At 36.3% G+C, this 18791-nt stretch overlaps 2 protein-coding genes across 4 annotated transcripts in view; one reads left to right on the top strand and one right to left on the bottom strand.

The window, feature by feature from the left end:
- LOC126818084 (TP53-binding protein 1) overlaps nucleotides 1–4236 on the bottom strand; it is a 42545-nt gene extending 38309 nt beyond the window's left edge. For all 3 annotated transcript variants that reach the window (XM_050545262.2, XM_050545263.2, XM_050545264.2), the window contains exon 1: nucleotides 4194–4236. The gene's annotated coding sequence lies outside the window, so the exon portion shown is untranslated. The remainder of the gene's footprint in view (nucleotides 1–4193) is intronic.
- Nucleotides 4237–4406: 170 nt separating this feature from the next.
- LOC126817853 (40S ribosomal protein S6) lies at nucleotides 4407–13281 on the top strand. Its single transcript, XM_056100205.1, has 5 exons — nucleotides 4407–4501; nucleotides 7026–7157; nucleotides 10055–10265; nucleotides 11787–11959; nucleotides 13270–13281. Exons 1-5 carry the CDS (start codon nucleotides 4496–4498, stop codon nucleotides 13279–13281), a joined length of 534 nt encoding a protein of 177 aa, XP_055956180.1. The 5' UTR covers nucleotides 4407–4495.
- Nucleotides 13282–18791: the final 5510 nt, after the last annotated feature.

Raw genomic sequence — 18791 nt, 5'->3', positions numbered from 1 at the left:
TTATTGCACTTTTCCGCGATCTTCTTATTTTATTTTGTGTGTCAACCTGAAATATATCACGAGAGTTATTTCCCTTTACTATGGCTATGGTTTGATTCATTATTGAAACTGGTTGATCAAGACGAAAGCGTCATAGGTGTCGCTTCTCAACAAAATGGTTGCAGACGAAAGCACGTCCATTCCCACGAAATGATTCTGACACTATGTCTGTGGGGCGTCGTTTTAAACATGACGACGATATTTTCAATATCCGTTTTCGAGAAAAATAAAGGCACAACCCGCACGATCGTTAAAAACGTGTTGAGGGAGTTTCAAACGTGAGTTTGTCGCAATTTGTGTGCGAGTCGTGCATCAAGAAAAATCCCGATGTCATTGATTTGTTTGCCAATAAAAGAAGACGAATGTTTGCACCCGGAAAATTATCAAGCTGTCAAATTAGCTCTTAAAAAAAAAAAATCTGAAAAAAACCCCGACCTACCGACCCTTCTCCTCGATTGTGGGTCGGGTTTGGTGAAACAAAGATATTTTTAAGGTCAGCCTAGCGCCGCTGCCCGGGCAAAATTTCCCTCATAGCACACTGTATGGCATATGCCCCTCTTCATTAGCCCAGGTTAGGAGCAGAACAGTAGGATGTTAAACCCTCATTTCATTTCATTTGTTACTTACAGACACTTACAGATCCTCTTCTGAGCACTAGCCATTTGCCACTATACTTAGATCAATATCATCGGTTTCGCTTATTTTGGGTGATCAGCTTGGATTTGAAGTCATGGGGAAGTTTTTGGTTTTTCAAATATTTATTGTTGGATTTAAAATGCCAGTGATGGAAAAGCCGTAGCTAAAGTGACATGTCACCATTAAAAATGATGTACTTGTTTTTATTTTTTAACTAAACTTGGACAGAAAAAATACCATGATATGTATCATATAGTGAGGTTCATACCGTGATACATATTGTATCGTGAGGTTAGCGTATCATTGCAGCCCGCACAAATTTACGTAACTCGGCCATATAAGACTGAACGAAATTTTGAAAAAAAATTGATTGTAATTGGGCAAAGCAATAAATGACTGCAGATTCTCAACTTTTGAAAGATTCGAATTTTTCCCCCCAGCTTACCTAAATTTCGTTTCGTCATATACTGAGCGCCATGGAAAACGCATCACTTAGTTTTTCGTATAACAAAATGATCCTGTAAACATATCTTATTTATTTTGCTTCTTATTGTGAACAATATTCAAATGGTAACACATCAATAACAACACATTTGTGCACTTATGGATGTATAATCTGTAATAAAGGGTACAAAGTCAGAGGGGTCAAAACCAAAAGTATGACACAGATGTCAGTAGCACGTGTGTCCTCCACGGGCCATCATCACGGTAGGCTACAGCATTAACGCGACCCCTGCAAATGTGTAGGGCAGTCTGGTGATGAAATGTGAAGCCTCCCCATACCATTACACTTCCCCCACCCCATCGATTCGTTTCGAAGATGCAGCAGTCTGCAAGACGTTCCCCAAGACGTCTCCACACACGTTGACTGCCATCAGCGTGATAAAGATGAAAGCGACTCTCATCACTGAAGAGCACACTTTGCCAGTCTACTCTTCGCCATGGCTGGTGTCCTTGAGCCCATATCAAACGCCGCTGACGGTGATGATCCCTGTGGATAGCTCCAACATACGGTCGTCGTGCACGGAGTCCTACTTCTCTTAGATGACGTCTTACGGTGTTGGCACTTAGGCCGTGTTGAATTGATTCCTTGTTTCTCCTGCCACCACTCTGGCAATCATGTGCGGTAGTGCGGTAAACACAACACAAAGTGGGTTTCAAAACACAAAGTGGTCTGGCATAATACCTATATAGTCTGAGGGTTCTGTACCATTTTTAATATTATAAATAATCTAGTTATATTATTGGTTAGAATAAAATCACAGATAATATTTAATTGAATAAATTTAATAACAAACTAAAATTTGGTAACAAGTGTCTTCTTTGTTTAACTTTTTAAAAAATGAAATAACCATATTTTGCTATAAATTTTCTGTATTCTTGTGTTACAATACAATGGAAACATTCCAGTTAGACGAAATTTGATTCGGTTGTTGAGTCATAGATGGTTTCGACAATATCATCGAACGTGAAAGTTCTGGGATTGGGAATACCCACCAAAGTCGAGTCGAGATAAGATATTTGCGTACCGGTCGGCCTAATTTATTGATGTTCAAGGAAATAAATAGTGGTCCCGTTCGTTCGTTCGTTAAACTCTAGAAACGAACGAACGGGACCACTTATTTTCTTGAACATCAATAAATTAGGCCGACCGGTACGCGAATTTACCCATGTCCGGGCATAGCTGACCATTTTGTAAGGCGTGCGTTATTTATTACACAAGATATGATTGGGTAATACTTGAATAATAATGACGTGTTATAATTTTAGCCAATGAAAAAATTGAGTATTCAGGTTCGCGGTTGAATATTAGCGACTGTCTTACAGTTTATAATATGCTTTCTCATTAGCCGAAATGACTGCTACACGCGCCATTTTGCGTAATTCATCCAATCAAATAATTCGCGGTTGAATATTAGCGACTGTCTTACAGTTTATAATATGCTTTCTCATTAGCCGAAATGACTGCCACACGCGCCATTTTGCGTAATTCATCCAATCAAATACAGTGTAACTTATTCCATAGTATGCGGGCCCCTACATGTGTATTATCAACCGGATCCATTCACTTGATTTGATATTTGTTTATTCGGTGCAATTATGCTTATTTTCTGTCTTGTCCGCAGGTTTATCTTGTAGATTTTTGTTTTGCGTGTAGTGCGGTCCCCCTGCACTTACTTATTTAGTTCGTAACAAGGCATAAACAACGAGAATTGACTTCTGATGTTTGGTAGAATTTTATTTAGATGTTATTAACGTAATTTTTTGAATATTTTTTTTTGTGTTAGAAACGTAAGCGCACGATTTTCGGGGTCCTCGACCTAAGCGCGCGGGCGAGGAGAAACAAGGAATCAATTCAACACGGCCTTACTGGTCCTTGTCTTCCGACGACTGCTGCACCTGTTCGAGTCGCTGGGCGGAATCTGTCACGCAGATGAGTGACCCGGATGTAGCGGTCTTAAGCCTGGGTTGTAACGTATTGTGGACCAGGACGTTGACGGTCACGTGTTGATCCAGTAACTCGACACGTTCCACCAACCTTACAATAGTGGACTGATGACAATTGAAGTGTCTGGCAATAGCACGTGTAAGCATGCCAACCCGGGACATTCCCATGGCTTCATTCCGTTGATTTTCAGTAAGTCCAACAACAAATTACGACAGATTGACGTTTCACAGTTCATGTACTGCACATTAAGTTGAAAACATGCTTTTAAAGGGCTCACACACGATGCTGCACGTAAATATTGGGTTTTTCATGTGCATCTCGTGCAATTTTTTTTTTTGCACACGGGCCGATATTTTTTGCGTTTGGGAGCATTATGTGAAACAATAGTTCATAGTACTGCATAATATTATACATACAAAACTAAAATATTTGGGAAAAAAAAGTGATGCGTTTTCCATGGCGCTCAGTATATATTATTATATATGGCCCAGTTATGTAAATTTGTGGGTTACCCTATATTTAGATTTCAATGCAGCTTCTGTCAAGTCGTTTAGCAGAAGGGGACATATTTTTAACAGCACGTTTTATTGCACATATTGACTCTAGCAAGGTAAGCAAGGTCTTATTTTCTCACTAAAATGTTCCTTTACATTGTTTATGTGTTTACAGAGACTGACACATGACCGTTTAGTTAGAGTAGTAAAAAGTTGACCAGTAAAATTGCCTGGGGGCCGATTCTGTTTCGACAAGGAGTGTAATGAGACCTACATTCAGAGCTGAACTAGATTTGTGCCAGACGTAGGATTATGTGCTTAATTGCAGTTGGGTGTTGCGAAATTGAATTAAATTACAATAATTAATAATCAATCAACGTTTCCATTTGGTTGTTTTGAAATTGAAGTTGAAGAAAACTTGACTACAGTAAATGTCGTAGTGATTTCCAACAGCTAGGGTTATCAGTAAAACTATTTTTGTGTTTTTTGTATACTCCAAACTCTCGTGTTCATATATAGTGTGCATTTTTAAGGCGACAGAAATAAATCACCATAAATATTGAACAAAATATTACCTTTGATATTTTTGTTTTTACGCTTCCCGCCTCCATCTTTAAAATTAACCTCAAAGCTAAATGCGCTTAATCAAACAACAATTCATATTTTATATATAAAATAAACATTTCACATTTATTTTTTAGGTTAGAAAGAATTCTAATATATTATCATACATATTCAGTACAAAATACGCAAGAATTTTCGCCAAATAGAAGTATCATCATGTATTTTTCATTTTGCATTTTATAAGAGATTCTACTTCCGTTTCCTTCTCTGGTCCTTTTACCGTTAGACCAACCAACTGGTCATACCTGGCAATATGAAGGTACAATAAATCCTTGAAATACACCCTATGTAATACAACAATAATGAAAATATCGATAAAGATATATAGACAAATGATCATTTTACATTGCAAATGCCCCCATATCAACCTGGAAACCATAATATGGTATTGATTGATCGGATTGTCGACTTGATCCTCCTTTGGAAGCGTGTGTCGACAGAAGGTTGAGTTGAGTCGTTTTCTTCGAAGTTCGTGGATCGTAATTGCGTCAGTAAAATGACACAGAGAAATTTTTAATTCCATCAATAAAACTAATGAAAACTGGTTAAATGAAATAAGAGTGGTGCAAATCGAGGTACATTTTGCTCATCAATCGTGCTACAAGTGTCGGTAGCCGCCCGTACTACTTAGTTAGTGTCCGTACTCGTCGTAGGCCTACTTCAGATGATTTAGCCAGTCTACTAACCTATAATCTCAGCCTATTTGTTTGTTGTTATATAAGGGCAAGATCTATTGCCAGATAATTATAATTCTGATATCCTTGTAATCATTTATTGTCCGGGATCAACATTTTTCTGTGTAATTATTCTAGCGTCTTTGACACCGGCAGTGGCTAGAATAGCAAAATGGACATTGTCCATTCCAAACATAAAGCTCTTGTTGAAAGAACATTGACTAGAGACTTCAGGAAGCAGTCCATGACAAAGTCTTGAAATAGGGGTTTCCGGTCACGTGACTTTAGCGTGAAATCTGACAGCCAGCGGCTGAAATATAGCCCACTTCAATCTACGATTTTGAATTACTATTTTTATACGCCCACATTGAAATGTGGTCGTATATTTTCGTCACCCCCGTCCATCCGTCCACAATTGCTTGTGGACGCTCTAGAGGCTTAAGTTAATATCCGATTGACTTTAAATTTATACACACTGTTTAAGGTCATGAGACGAAGAAGTCTATTCAATTTCAGCGATTTTCGATAATTACTGCCAGAGTTATGGCCCTTGATCACTTAAAAAAATCTTGTGGACGCTCTAAAGGCCAAAGTTAATATCCGATTGACTTTAAATTTATACACAGTGTTTAAGGTCATGAAACGAAGAAGCCTATTGGTTTTCAGCGATTTCCGATAATTACTGCCGGAGTTGACTTCAGATTGATACACAGAGTTTTAAGAGCTTGAGACGAACAAGAATATTGATTTTCAATGAATTTTTATGACTTGAACAGCTAAATCCAAGATATTAAAAGTTTTGTATACTAAACATTAACATGGGGCAGAACTATATAAAAACCAAACAAATTCTAATGATTTTCTGATAATTACTTCATGAGTTGTTACTCTTAATCAGATTTTAGTGTATTATAAATGTTTTATTACTGAAAGAAGTAAAAATATGCGACAACACTTGTTGACTGCCCGGACGATTTAGCTGCTGTGGGCGTATGTTTCGTTGCCTGGCAACCTATCTTATTTAAATGTACTGCTAGCAATTGTATTGTAATAGTTTGATGTCAATCTTAATATCTGAAAAGATTCAGACTAAAAAATTATCGAAATGTAAACAAAATTACCGCTGATGTACAGAAGACGCTCGCGAGAAAATGACGCTCTGACGTCACACGGTCAGGGATTTTTCATTGCTACGGCTCTCTTCATTGGTGAACCTGCACCTTAGTTTTCGTGGGATTTCAACATAGAACCAATCAAACAATAGATAAAATTTTTGTGATTGTTACGATGCGTGATACTCCGAGCTACGACAATTACAGCTGTAGAAATCAATTCTGAAGGGAAAATACCGTGTATGACGTCACTCAGATAATATGACTGAAAAGCACTTATTTTGGTGCCATGCCATGCATTGACTGGTATAGAGCACGGTCAGGGATTTTTCATTGCTACGGCTCACTTCATTGGGGAACCTGCACCTTAGTTTCCATGGGATTTCAACATAGAACCAATCAAACAATAGATAACATTTTTGTGATTGTTACGATCCGTGATACTCCGAGCTACGACAATTACAGCCGTAGAAATCAATTCTGAAGGGAAAATACAGTGTATGACGTCACTCAGATATGACTGAAAAGCACTTATTTTGGTGCCATGGCACGCATTGACTGGTATAGATCATTTTAATTACATTATTGACGTCGATCTCGGATTTTAAGATTCCATAACTTTGGATCTAATTAGAATATTTTGATGGAATAAAAAATTTTGGGTAGCATTTTATGTATATTATCATGAAATATTTTTAAAAAATTTTTTTCTGTCATTTAAAACTTTGACCTGAAACCCCTACTTGAAAGAGCCATATTGTATGTATAGTGAACACTCTGGTTATCTCCAGTGTAAGAAAAATTAGACAGTTATATCTTGCTTTGCCGCTTTTATATTAGTTCTATAACCAGCCGGAGCAGAACAGTAGGACGTTAAATCGCATTTCATTTAGTTCTATATGATGGCAGTGATTAATTGATCAGATCATTCTTGCTTTTTTTTACCAATATCTGTTGTATAACCCTAAACTTTAAATTTCTTTTATTCTTATTTCAGCTCAATGTAGCTAACCCGGCAACGGGATGCCAAAAACTATTTGAAATTGACGAAGAAAAGAAACTTCGACCATTCTTTGAGAAGAGAATATCAACAGATGTACCAGCAGATTCCCTTGGTGATGAGTGGAAGGTACATAATTTAAATTGAAATATGCCAAGTATTGTGAACTTTCATTTGTAGCAACTTTAGTGTTGAAACTCTGGACATATTTTAGTATTCGACTATCCCTCTGCACTATCCGAACATATTCAGGCTATTCGTGTGTAATTTCAAACTTAATTTTGAGGTTTTAAGTGCATACAAATTTTTCTATTGTATGGAGTGTGGTATGTGTAAAGGCTAATAAACCATAGATAATTATTCAAATAGATGATTTGAATTATCAGACCTCCGTCGCGAGGAAAACTTTACCACGAAAAGTTTTATGTAACACTAACAATCTGTAATACATGTCACTATATAAAGGAAACACATGTGAACTGTTCAAACAAGTTTTAATTCATTACTGGCTCAAATTAGCAACAGCTTTTTGTTTTTAAAAACCTCGCGTAAGAATATTATTAGTTAGTTATTAATTATTATTAGTTATTATTAGTTATTAATTAAATGGTCAATCGTGACGTGATCCAGATTTGATCTTTTGGTGGTAACTATACTTCACGCAGCAGAAACGCGCGCTCCAATGGTTCCAAGGTGGCTGGAATGCTAAAATAAGATTTGACCAGTTTGGCTAGTCATGGCTGATGAAATAAACAAAGTCCATGTATACCGCCAGTCATTGATTTTTGAGTTGCGTCGCTGGCACCTGAATGTTGACCAAGGGGAGGTTTTTCCCCTCACCTTAAAATGGAAAATCACTTCACTCTCATGAACATATGTAAATTTTGTCCTCCGCCTTTCGAAGAAAGCAGGGGACTATTAAAATGGGTCCGTTCGTCTGTCTGTCCGTCACACTTTTTTTTGACACTATAACTCTACTTCTCATTGAGCTAGAATGTTCAAACATGGTGTGGGTGTTTATTAGGCCAATGCTTTGATGGATTTCGAAGATGAACATTTTCTGTTTAGGGTAAGCAGAGATAAGCAATTTGATTGGTTGATGCTTTGAAACATGATAAATTTAGTTCTAATTGAGAGTGATGAAATTTGGTGTATAGTTCCACTACATCAATACCTTGACTAAGTTTTATAATGAGCATTTTCTGCTCAAAGTAAGCAGAGCAATAAGCAATTTGGTTGGTTGAGACTTTGGAACACAGTAACTCTCATTCTAATTGAGCTAGAATGTTCACACTTGGCGTAGGTGTTTATTAGGTGAATGCCTTGATGGAGTTCGAAGATGAGAATTTTCTGCTTAGGGTAAGCAGTTTTATTGGTTGGTGCTTTGGGACACGATAACTTTAGTTCTAATTAAGTGAGAATGAGGACACTTGGTGTATAGTTTTATCACATCAATACCTTGACTAAGTTCGATAATGAGCATTTTCTGCTCGGGGGTAAGCAGAGCGATAAGCACTTTGATTGGTCGAGACTTTGGAACACAATAACTCTCATTCTAATGAGCTAGAACGTTCACTTGGCATAGATGTTGATTAGGTGAATGCTTCGATGGAGTTAGAAGATGAGAATTTTCTGCTTAGGGTAAGCAGAGATGAGCAATTTGATTGGTTGATGCTTTGGGACATGATAACTTTAGTTCTAATTTAGTGAGAGTGAGGACAGTTGGTGTATAGTTTTATCACATCAATACTTTGACTAAATTCGATAATGAGCATTTTCTGTTCCGTGTAACATTTCAAGCTGAAGCTAAGCAGAGCTAAGCAATTTCATTGGTCAATGCTTTGGGACAAGATAACTTTGATACTGATAGAAAGTAGGGTTTGGCGATATACCGGTTTTTCAGTATATCGTGATAAAATCATTGACGATTTTTATCACATCAGACTTATTTAAAAATAACAAAAAAATAGTATATCGTGATAACCAAAATTATCGCAATATAATTATCATGTCCCAATATTGATAATATGCTACATCATACGAAGACGAAATTGCAATGCGAAACGTCATGATTGATGCAAGGACTCGTAATCCAGGAACAGTTGTTTGGCAAGATCAAGGTTGGACAGTAACATATTTCTCGGGGTATTAGTGGATACTTTTTTCCGCGACCGAAGTCAGACCTTCGTTTCACAAGAATTCTACTTTGGTTTTCAACTAAATTAACTAATCATAAAAATTCTACTTTGAAACTTAGTGTAGTGTATAGTTGATAATCAGTTTGATTTCTTGATACTTTTGAACTAAATAAATGTGCTATTAATTAATGTGTCATCTATTTATTTTGGGATTTCGGCAGGCGACATTGGCCTCACTATTGGCTTGTTTGTATTAAATGTATTGTACCAAGAAAATGAATTACTGTAAACCTCGCATAAGTCGGATTCATATAAGTCAGATTTTGGCTCAACTCGGATAAGATTGTTTGTACCCTTTGATACTGCACGTTTTTCATATTAAATTTCTGGGCATAAGTCGGATCTTTGCTCAACTCAGATCAAAATGTTCGATCCATTTGATCTAATTCCAGCTTTTTTTCTTTGTCTATGTCGGATCGGCAGTAATCATTTCACCCTTAGTTTCGTCCCGATGGTCTAAAATGCAGGTATTCCATGCACAGAGCCCCAAAATACTTTCCTCTATCATTTTGACTCAAATCGGCCTATTTGACGCGACACAATAATAGAATTTTCCCGGAAAAAATTTGAAACTAGCTGTCTGCTGTACGAGATACTTTCCGGGAAATTTTAGGACATTTTTCGAAGATGGCGACAAAACAGAAGTTATCTCCTCGTACATACGAACAAAAGCTTGAAATATGCATTTGAATCAATTATTATCCGGCTCTTGCAGTTTATTTCTAATCGAGCTAAGATTGAATTTTGGTCTTCGGCTAACTTGGATCTTTGCCTAACTCGGATCCGACTTATGCAGAGTTTTGTATGTGACTTAAATCCTTATTTCAGGGTTACGTATTCAGAATAACTGGTGGAAATGATAAACAGGGTTTCCCTATGAAACAAGGTGTTCTGACCACTGGACGTGTACGACTTTTCCTCCAAAAGGGTATGTCCTGTTATCGTCCACGACGAACAGGAGAGAGAAAAAGAAAGTCAGTACATGGTTGTATTGTCGACAACAGTCTTAGCGTACTCTCTTTGATTATTATTAAGAAAGGTAAGAATTTTGATCACTGTCCAGGCAAAGAGAACATCATAAATGTTTTCTTAAATTTGGTTTCCATAGATAGATATGCTCAATTTGCGCATCACTATAAGATCCTTTCCTGCTATCAATCTTGTTTGGATTTTTCAGTTTGAATTGATTCCTTGTTTCTCCTGCCACCACTCTGGCAATCATGTGCGGTAGTGCGGTAAACACAACACAAAGTGGGTTTCAAAACACAAAGTGGTCTGGCATAATACCTATATAATATAGTCTGAGGGTTGTGTACCATTTTTAATAATATTATAAATAATCTAGTTATATTATTGGTTAGAATAAAAACACAGATAATATTTAATTAAATAAATTTAATAACAAACTAAAATTTGGTAACAAGTGGCTTCTTTGTTTAACTTTTTAAAAAATGAAATAACCATATTTCGATATAAATTTTCCGTATTCTTGTGTTACAATACAATGGAAACATTCCAGTTAGACGAAATTTGATTCGCTTGTTGAGTTATAGATGGTTTCGATAATATCATCGAACGTGAAAGTGCTGGGAATACCCACCAAAGTCGAGTCGAGATAAGTAAATTCGCGTACCGGTCGGGCTAATTTATTTATTGATTTTCAAGGAAATAATAGTGGTCCCGTTCGTTCGTTGGTTAAACTCCAGGAACGAACGTACAGGACCACTATTATTTCCATGAACATCAATAAATTAGGCCGACCGGTACGCGAATTTACCTATGTCCCGACATAGCTCACCATTTTGTAACACGTGTGTTATTTATTACACAAGATATGATTGGGTAATACTTGAATAATAATGACGTGTTATACTTTTAGCCAATGAAAAAATTGATTATTCAGGTTCGCGGTTGAATATTAGCGACTGTCTTACAGTTTATAATATGCTTTCTCATTAGCCGAAATGACTGCTCCACGCGCTATTTTGCGGAATTCATCCAATCATATACAGTGTAACTTATTCCATAGTATGCGGGCCCCTACATGTGTATTATCAACCGGATCCATTCACTTGATTTGATATTTGTTTATTCGGTGCAATGCCTATTTTCTGTCTTGTCCGCAGGTTTATCTTGTAGATTTTTGTTTTGCGTGTAGTGCGGCCCCCTGCACTTATTTAGTTCGTAACGAGGAATAAACAACGAGAATTGACTTCTGATGTTTGGTAGAATTTTATTTAGATGTTATTAACGTAATTTTTTGAATATTTTTTTTTTGTGTTAAAAACGTAAGCGCATGATTTTCGGGGTCCTCGACCTAAGCGCGCGGGCGAGGAGAAACAAGGAATCAATTCAACACGGCCTTAAAATATATCAGTGTCCTGTAAGCCTATGCCTACTTCTAAAGAAAGATAAGTTTCTGTTCTGGGCAAATTCTCTCCCAGAAATGCACAAATATTGACAAAGAATATATGAACTTTTAGTTTCTGTATTGTTTTGACAAGATTTTATAACTATATTAATTTCATTATTTATATGTTATGTGATTATTGTTTTTTAGGAGAACAAGAAATTCCTGGTTTAACCGACACTACCATCCCACGTAGATTAGGTCCTAAAAGAGCCAGTAAAATCAGAAAACTGTTCAACCTTAGCAAAGATGATGACGTTAGACAATATGTTGTTAGACGACCCATGCCCAAAAAGCCAGGTATGTCGCAGAGGATTGACTGGGTTATTTCTGTTTATTCCATTGTCTGGCTTTATTCCATTGCCTGGCTTTATTCCCCTGCCCAGCTTTATTACCGGCTTTATTCCCCTGCCCTGCTTTATTACCAACTTTCACAGTTTAAGAAAAAATAAAACACATTTCACCAGTTATAAATGTGTATTTATGAGGATTAACATGATGATACAGTGAGGGTATGATATTTTTGATATATGATATATCTACCTTGCTTCGCTCGCCGTACTGATCAATCCTTACAAAGTTTTTTTTTCCATTAAGGCAAGACCCATTCAGTCTCTATGATTTCCGATATGTTACTTTCTAGTGTTGAAACTACTATTCGGATATTCGTTAACGGATACAAAGTAGGGGTTATCCGAATCATTTTACTATTCGTTTACTATTCGTTACAATATATTCTGACATTCCGTATGCTCTTTATTTAGCCATTTTTACGTCTGATCACTTTGAAATTTTCCCCAATGCAATTGATCACGTACACAGCTCTATGAGCATAATTGTCAACATTATGCGTATTATTTAGTGATAGTAACTGATAAAATTATTAATGCAGTGCAACGAAAAACAGTAGTCTAAATAAAAAAAATATTCATTCATTCCCTGCGCTAGTTTACGGCATACAAGTTTAGACCGTGTTTTGACTTCCCACAATGAAATTTATTCATAACGACCTAGGTCACGTATATTCCCACTCACTGATTGGTTCAATAGTAGTAGATTATCAGAATGAGGCAAACGACCTTGCCAAAATAAATGGCACTTGGTTTTATTTTACTTTTTTCTTTCGTGTTGATTGAGCAAAATGATAAGTGGGAGGGTGCGGATAACAGGAGTAATTATACTATACAAATTCCTTCACCTCATTGATTTTTTGGGATGTCAGACCGATGTCATGGATAATCTTAATAATTACGGCTAAAGGTAGGCACGTTTTTTTCTTCGCGGCTCAAACAATTTGCAAATCGAAAGTACGATTTCATACTCGGCATACAGACACTCATAAACATTGAAACAAGTAAGCAGGGCTCGAAATTCGTTTTTTCGATCGAAGGCCAACTTTGGCCTACGATAGGCCAAAGTGCAACCTTGATCCAAGGCCAAAAATTGAAAATCCAAGGCCAATTTTTATGTCATGAGTATATTATCAGCTTATTTAGAAGGTTTTAATATGTTGATCATATGTAAATCTGTTTATTGTAGATCTTGTTTCTCAGTCAAAATGTTGTTACAGACCTGCCTATCACATCACGTTCAATATTTTTATTACTTTTACAAAAATAATGCATCCTTACAGTTATTGAGTTAAGGGAGAAAATTCTTATCGTACCGTTTTTAGTACAATTTTTTTATTCTAAAAAATATTTAAAAAATCGGCATGTAGCCATATTGAGAGTTGAAAGTATTGCTATATATCATCAGTAGAGCTGGGTAAAATATCAAGAGTATCGATAAGATATGCCAAAAAGCACTATCGAGTACCGTTATCGTTCTCTTCGTCTATTTTTCGTGCGTGCGTAGGAGTCGACTCGACGTTTTCTGTGACTTAATCCTTCGTATATATATAATACAAAAGCCTACATCGGTCACTTTATATTTACTTCAAAGTCTCAATCTCAATTTAGCTTTTTAAAAAAAATGTTAAAATAAATTCACCCACATTTAAACAATACTTTAGTTTGAAACAATAATCGCCATATCATGGAATTCGTTAAATTGGAGATACCCGGATGTGTAAATAATTCAGAGTTTTTCCCCTTTCAGAATTCGTCTGCTCATTATAAATGACATAGCAATGATGGATGACAAAAACGTTTGTATTTCTTTCGGAATCAAGGCTGTATTTTTTTAATAATAATAAACAATTTAAGAATTCGTGATAACAAGCTCTTTAGGCTATTACATTTTCTTTAGTTTTTGCACACGAATCAACAACGATTTGTTCACCATGTTGGTATTTGTCGCGCTCACGTACGCAATGTTTTGAATCGACTCGTGCTCATTTTATTTTGGTTCCTGCACATACATAGGCCTATCAATGGTATTTCGTCATTTGGAACCAAGGCTACATTATTTAAACAATTTATACGTAATATGAGACAGTTTATTATTAGACGAACAAAAACATCGTATGGTTTGACTTTAAAACACGTAATCCATTCTTCATTACAATCGTGAAAATAAGATTGTTTCGATACCGATTATCGATAGTAAAAATAACTCTCGATACCCAGCACTAATCGGCGACCATACATGGCCGTGGACAGTTAAAAATCGGCCACGAATCTGCGGCCAAATTCTAAAATTCGAAGGCCATGGCCGCCGGCAGTGTCGAGCCCTGCAAGTAAGAAATTATGAGTACCGGTATATGAACTTTTGATGTAATTGTGTTCAAGAATTTCACGTCTCCAAATTATCCGAATAGTATTCGGATAGCCAACAAAAGTATTCGGATCACAAATTTCGATCCGATTTTCAACACTATTACTTTCCGTAATCAAAATCAAATGGCTTGGGGGCATAAAGTAATTCAATTTATGCAGTCTTTTGTCTATTTTTGTTTTTTTGTCTCCTTCCCCCCCCTCCACCGCCTTTCAAAATAACTCTCCTAATTGAGCTAGAATGTTCAAACTTGGTGTAGGTGTTTATTAGGTCGATGCCTTGATAGAGGTCGAAAATTGAAAAAATGTTTTGAACATTATGAAAGCTAAAGTTATTACTGCCTTGATGGATTTCTCAGATGTCTTACTATTGTAGGCGTATGTTAAATTATACTTTTGTGGAGTTGTGTAGTTTGAATCCATTTTTCTGCTATATGGTTTACTTGCTTGGCTCACTATTTTGAAGCTTGCTTTTACTGTGCACATTTCACCAGTTATAAATGTGTATTTATGAGGATTAACATGATGATACAGTGAGGGTATGATATTTTTGATATATGATATATCTACCTTGCTTCGCTCGCCGTACTGATTAATCCTTTTTGAGTTGTCGCTCTTGGTTAAGGTCAAGTACATTGTGTACGGCCTATAGGCTAAATATTTCCAAATACAACCACTCTGATGGACTGTCCAGATGACTTGGTTGTAGGGCTGGCGAAAAATATCGATATAGCCGATAATCGTCGGCGACTACGGAAAAATATCAATATTCAGTTTTTGATAGCATTCAAAACACGCTAAAACTAAAAACACACACACTAAGCGAAGTACATCCACCGCACCGGTAATTTTTTGGGTCATTTACAACGACAATGAATAATTAATTAAGTGTTCAGGGGAAATAACTCAATTTTAATAGAAATGTATTTATTGTTATAAGCGGCAGAGGAAAATCGTTAACAGCAATTGATGGCGAGCGCAAAGCTGCGATTACTATTTTGTTCATAATACTAATATAAGATAAGCTGTCAACGAAACAAACATTAAGAAAACATAGTTTGAGGATCATAGTTTCTTTTTTTATTTCATCAATAACACATTTGAATGCATTATTAGCATACAACCAGTTATTTCTTTCAACTTCAAATTTTACGATACCGATATTGCCGAAATGGTTGCCGATATCGATATTCAAAATAGGTATCGATTGTTAGCCCTACTTGGTTGAAGTGAACATATGTCTTGGGAGCCATGAGTAAGGCGCTGGCTCACAACCAGAAGATCCTGGTTTCGATTCTTGCCTTTGAGATTTTACAGATTGGTTTTTCCTTGTCAGTGGTGGTGAGGTGGGGGGGGGCTGGCAAGGAAAATCATCTAGTCGTTTGTATGGGACTTAAACACTGGGGTTGCATATTGGCGTGCATTTAAAAGAAGCCTTGGTAGTAGAAATTCAAAGAATTGGCAGAAAAGTACAATGTCAAACCTCATTTCAAGTTTAGTTGCCTGGCATCCTAGCTTTTAAATTATTTCAAATGTTGTAAAGCAATATATTTATTTTGTGTTTCATTGTATATGGTTTACTTGCCTTTCTCACTTTATTTCAATCACCAGTTTAAAAAGAAATAAAACCGCAGTCATTGTGGTAAATTATTAATGTTACCAAGGTACATAAAAATCGCACTAATAGAGCTTGTCACTAATTGAAATAACACATCGAATCAACCCAGTTCAATACTTTAGATGACAAAAAGTATACTTATTAATTATGAATTTGATTTTTATACACCCATTTTTGAAATGAAACGGGATTTAACATTAGAGCTGAGCGATATTTCGGGGGTTTTTTTCGATATAAAACCGTCACAGAAATAAAAACCATCAAAAATACTGTCTTCAGAAAAATATAGAAAAACCGAACATACCGCGATTTATGGCGGTTTTGATTTTTCTGGATGATTTTTTAAAAAATGTCTTTTTTTTTATGTTATTTACGATATTTTATTACTTAATTATGAATAAAAAGCAATAAATACTGTTATAAAATCCTAAGTGTTCATTCCACAAAGTTAGCTAATGCCCATAAAGAGCTTTGTTTACGTCGCGTGACTTCTCGGTCACTTTTCCACCCGACCAATACCTTTAGAATTATCCCTATTCAATTTCTTGCTGAATTGTTTATACAAATGCTTTGATTTTGCACTTTAATGTGTACATGTGACTTCAGGTTCTTTTGTACCATCTGAACAACTATACGTTTCCCTTGCCAGGTCGGGGGGTTGGATGGCTGAATGGTTAGCGTGCGCGCGCTGTATCATAAAGTCTGTCATTGAGTCGACTGGCGTGGTTTCGAATCCCCGGTTGTACGTGACAAGGAGTAGGGTCGCCTGTCCAACCTCGTGGGTTTTCTCCGGGGCCTCCGGTTTCCTCCCACTGCTAAAGACCCCTACGCGCAAGCGAAATATGTATATAAAATTAAACCATATGTTAGTCCCGAAATGACCTAGTTTGTGTCGAGTGGACGTTAAACCCCATTTCTCTCTCTCTCCCTTGCCAGGTCCTCCGACCTGCACCACTGACAAGGGTGAACCACACCGGAAAATCCTGGGATCGAACGTGGGATCTCGAGGATAAATAAATTTAAAGCCAACATCTCACTCACTGAGCCAAACCACATTTGAACTTCATATAGTGGTTATGTTCATGAGAAAGAAGCTTATTAGTTTTCAAACATTTCACTAAATACAACACACATGAGGATTAACATGATACAGTGAGGGTATGATATTTTTGATATATGATATATCTACCTTGCTTCGCTCGCCGTACTGATTAATTCTCAAAAAGCTTTGACTAGCATTTTTTGATAATTACATAATTATTTTCTTTCGTCAAGTTGGAAAATGTTGTTGATGCTCTAAAGTTATCCAAGTGCAATAACCTTCATGTAATGTTCGAACGACATAGCTGTTGTGGGCATTTGTTTCATGGTTTTTGTGTGACAACCTACCTAGTAAATATTGTGAAGCTATGATTCATGGCATATGGTTTACTTGCTTTGCTCACTTTGCCGAAGCTTGCTTTTATTTTAATCATTTTTGTGCTCTACCGAAGCTTGCTTTTATTTTAATCATTTTTGTGCTCTACACACTTTCCCTTCATGTATGTATGCACAGTATATACAAGGATTAACATGATGATACAGTGAGGGTATGATATTTTTAATATTTGATATATCTACCTTGCTTCGCTCGCCGTACTGATCAATCCTTACAAAGCTTTTTTTCCCCATCAAGACAGTCTCTAGGATTTCTGATATGTTACTTTCCGTAATCAAAATCGAATATCTTGTGGACGCTTTAGGTGCTAAAGTAATTTAATTTATACAGTCTTTTTGTCTATTTAACCAGTTGAAAAATGTTTTGGACATTATGAAAGCTAAAGTTATTACTGCCTTGATGGATTTCTCATATATTTTACTGTTGTCGTTGTAGGTGTGTGTTTAATTATATTTTTGTGAAGCTGTGTAGTTTTAGACCATTTTTCTGCTATATACACATGTATGGTTTACTTGCTTTGCTCACTATTCTGAAGCTTGCTTTTATATCAATCATTTTTTACTGTGCACATTTCACCAGTTATAGATATGTATTTATGAGGATTAACATGATGATACAGTGAGGGTATGATATTTTTGATATATGATATATCTACCTTGCTTCGCTCGCCGTACTGATCAATCCTTACGTTTTTTGTCTACGATTTCCGATATGTTACTTTCCGTAATCAAAATCAAATGTCTTAGGGGTGCTTGGGGGCCTAAAGTAATTCAATTTATACAGTCTTTTGTCTATTTTTGTTTTATTGAGCCCCACCTTTCAAAGAAAGCAGGGGACTATTAAAATGGGTCCGTCTGTACGTACGTCACACTCTTTGGGACACAATAACTCTTATTGAGCTAGAATGTTCAAACTTGGTGTAGGTGTTTATTGGGTCGATGCCTTGATGGAGTTCGAAAATTGAAAAATGTTTTGGACATTATGAAAGCTAAAGTTTTTGCTGCCTTGATGGATTTCTCAGATGTCTTACTATTGTAGGCTTATGTTAAATGAGTTTTGTGGAGCTGTGTAGTTTGAATCCATTTTTCTGCTGTATGGTTTACTTGCTTGGTTCACTATTTTGAAGCTTGCTTTTACTGTGCACATTTCACCAGTTATAAATGTGTATTTATGAGGATTAACATGATGATACAGTGAGGGTATGATATTTTTGATATATGATATATCTACCTTGCTTCGCTCGCCGTACTGATAATCCTTTCAAAGCTTTTTTTCCATTAAGGCAAGACCTATTCAGTCTCTATGATTTCCAATATCTTACTTTCCGTAATCAAAATCAAATGGCTTGGGGGCATAAAGTAATTCAATTTATGCAGTCTTTT

Source organism: Patella vulgata, chromosome 4 (genome assembly GCF_932274485.2).
Source record: "Patella vulgata chromosome 4, xgPatVulg1.2, whole genome shotgun sequence".
Classification (NCBI taxonomy): domain Eukaryota; kingdom Metazoa; phylum Mollusca; class Gastropoda; family Patellidae; genus Patella; species Patella vulgata.
The sequence above is the reverse complement of the archived record's forward strand: the minus strand, read 5'-3'. Positions and strand labels throughout refer to the sequence as shown.

What these genes read in the sequence shown, in the direction of transcription:
- LOC126817853 (XM_056100205.1), top strand. An exon ending in CCCTTGGTGATGAGTGGAAG is followed by an intron (nt 7,158 to 10,054) that starts GTACATAATTTA and finishes TCCTTATTTCAG; the next exon opens with GGTTACGTATTCAGAATAAC. An exon ending in TTTGATTATTATTAAGAAAG is followed by an intron (nt 10,266 to 11,786) that starts GTAAGAATTTTG and finishes ATTGTTTTTTAG; the next exon opens with GAGAACAAGAAATTCCTGGT.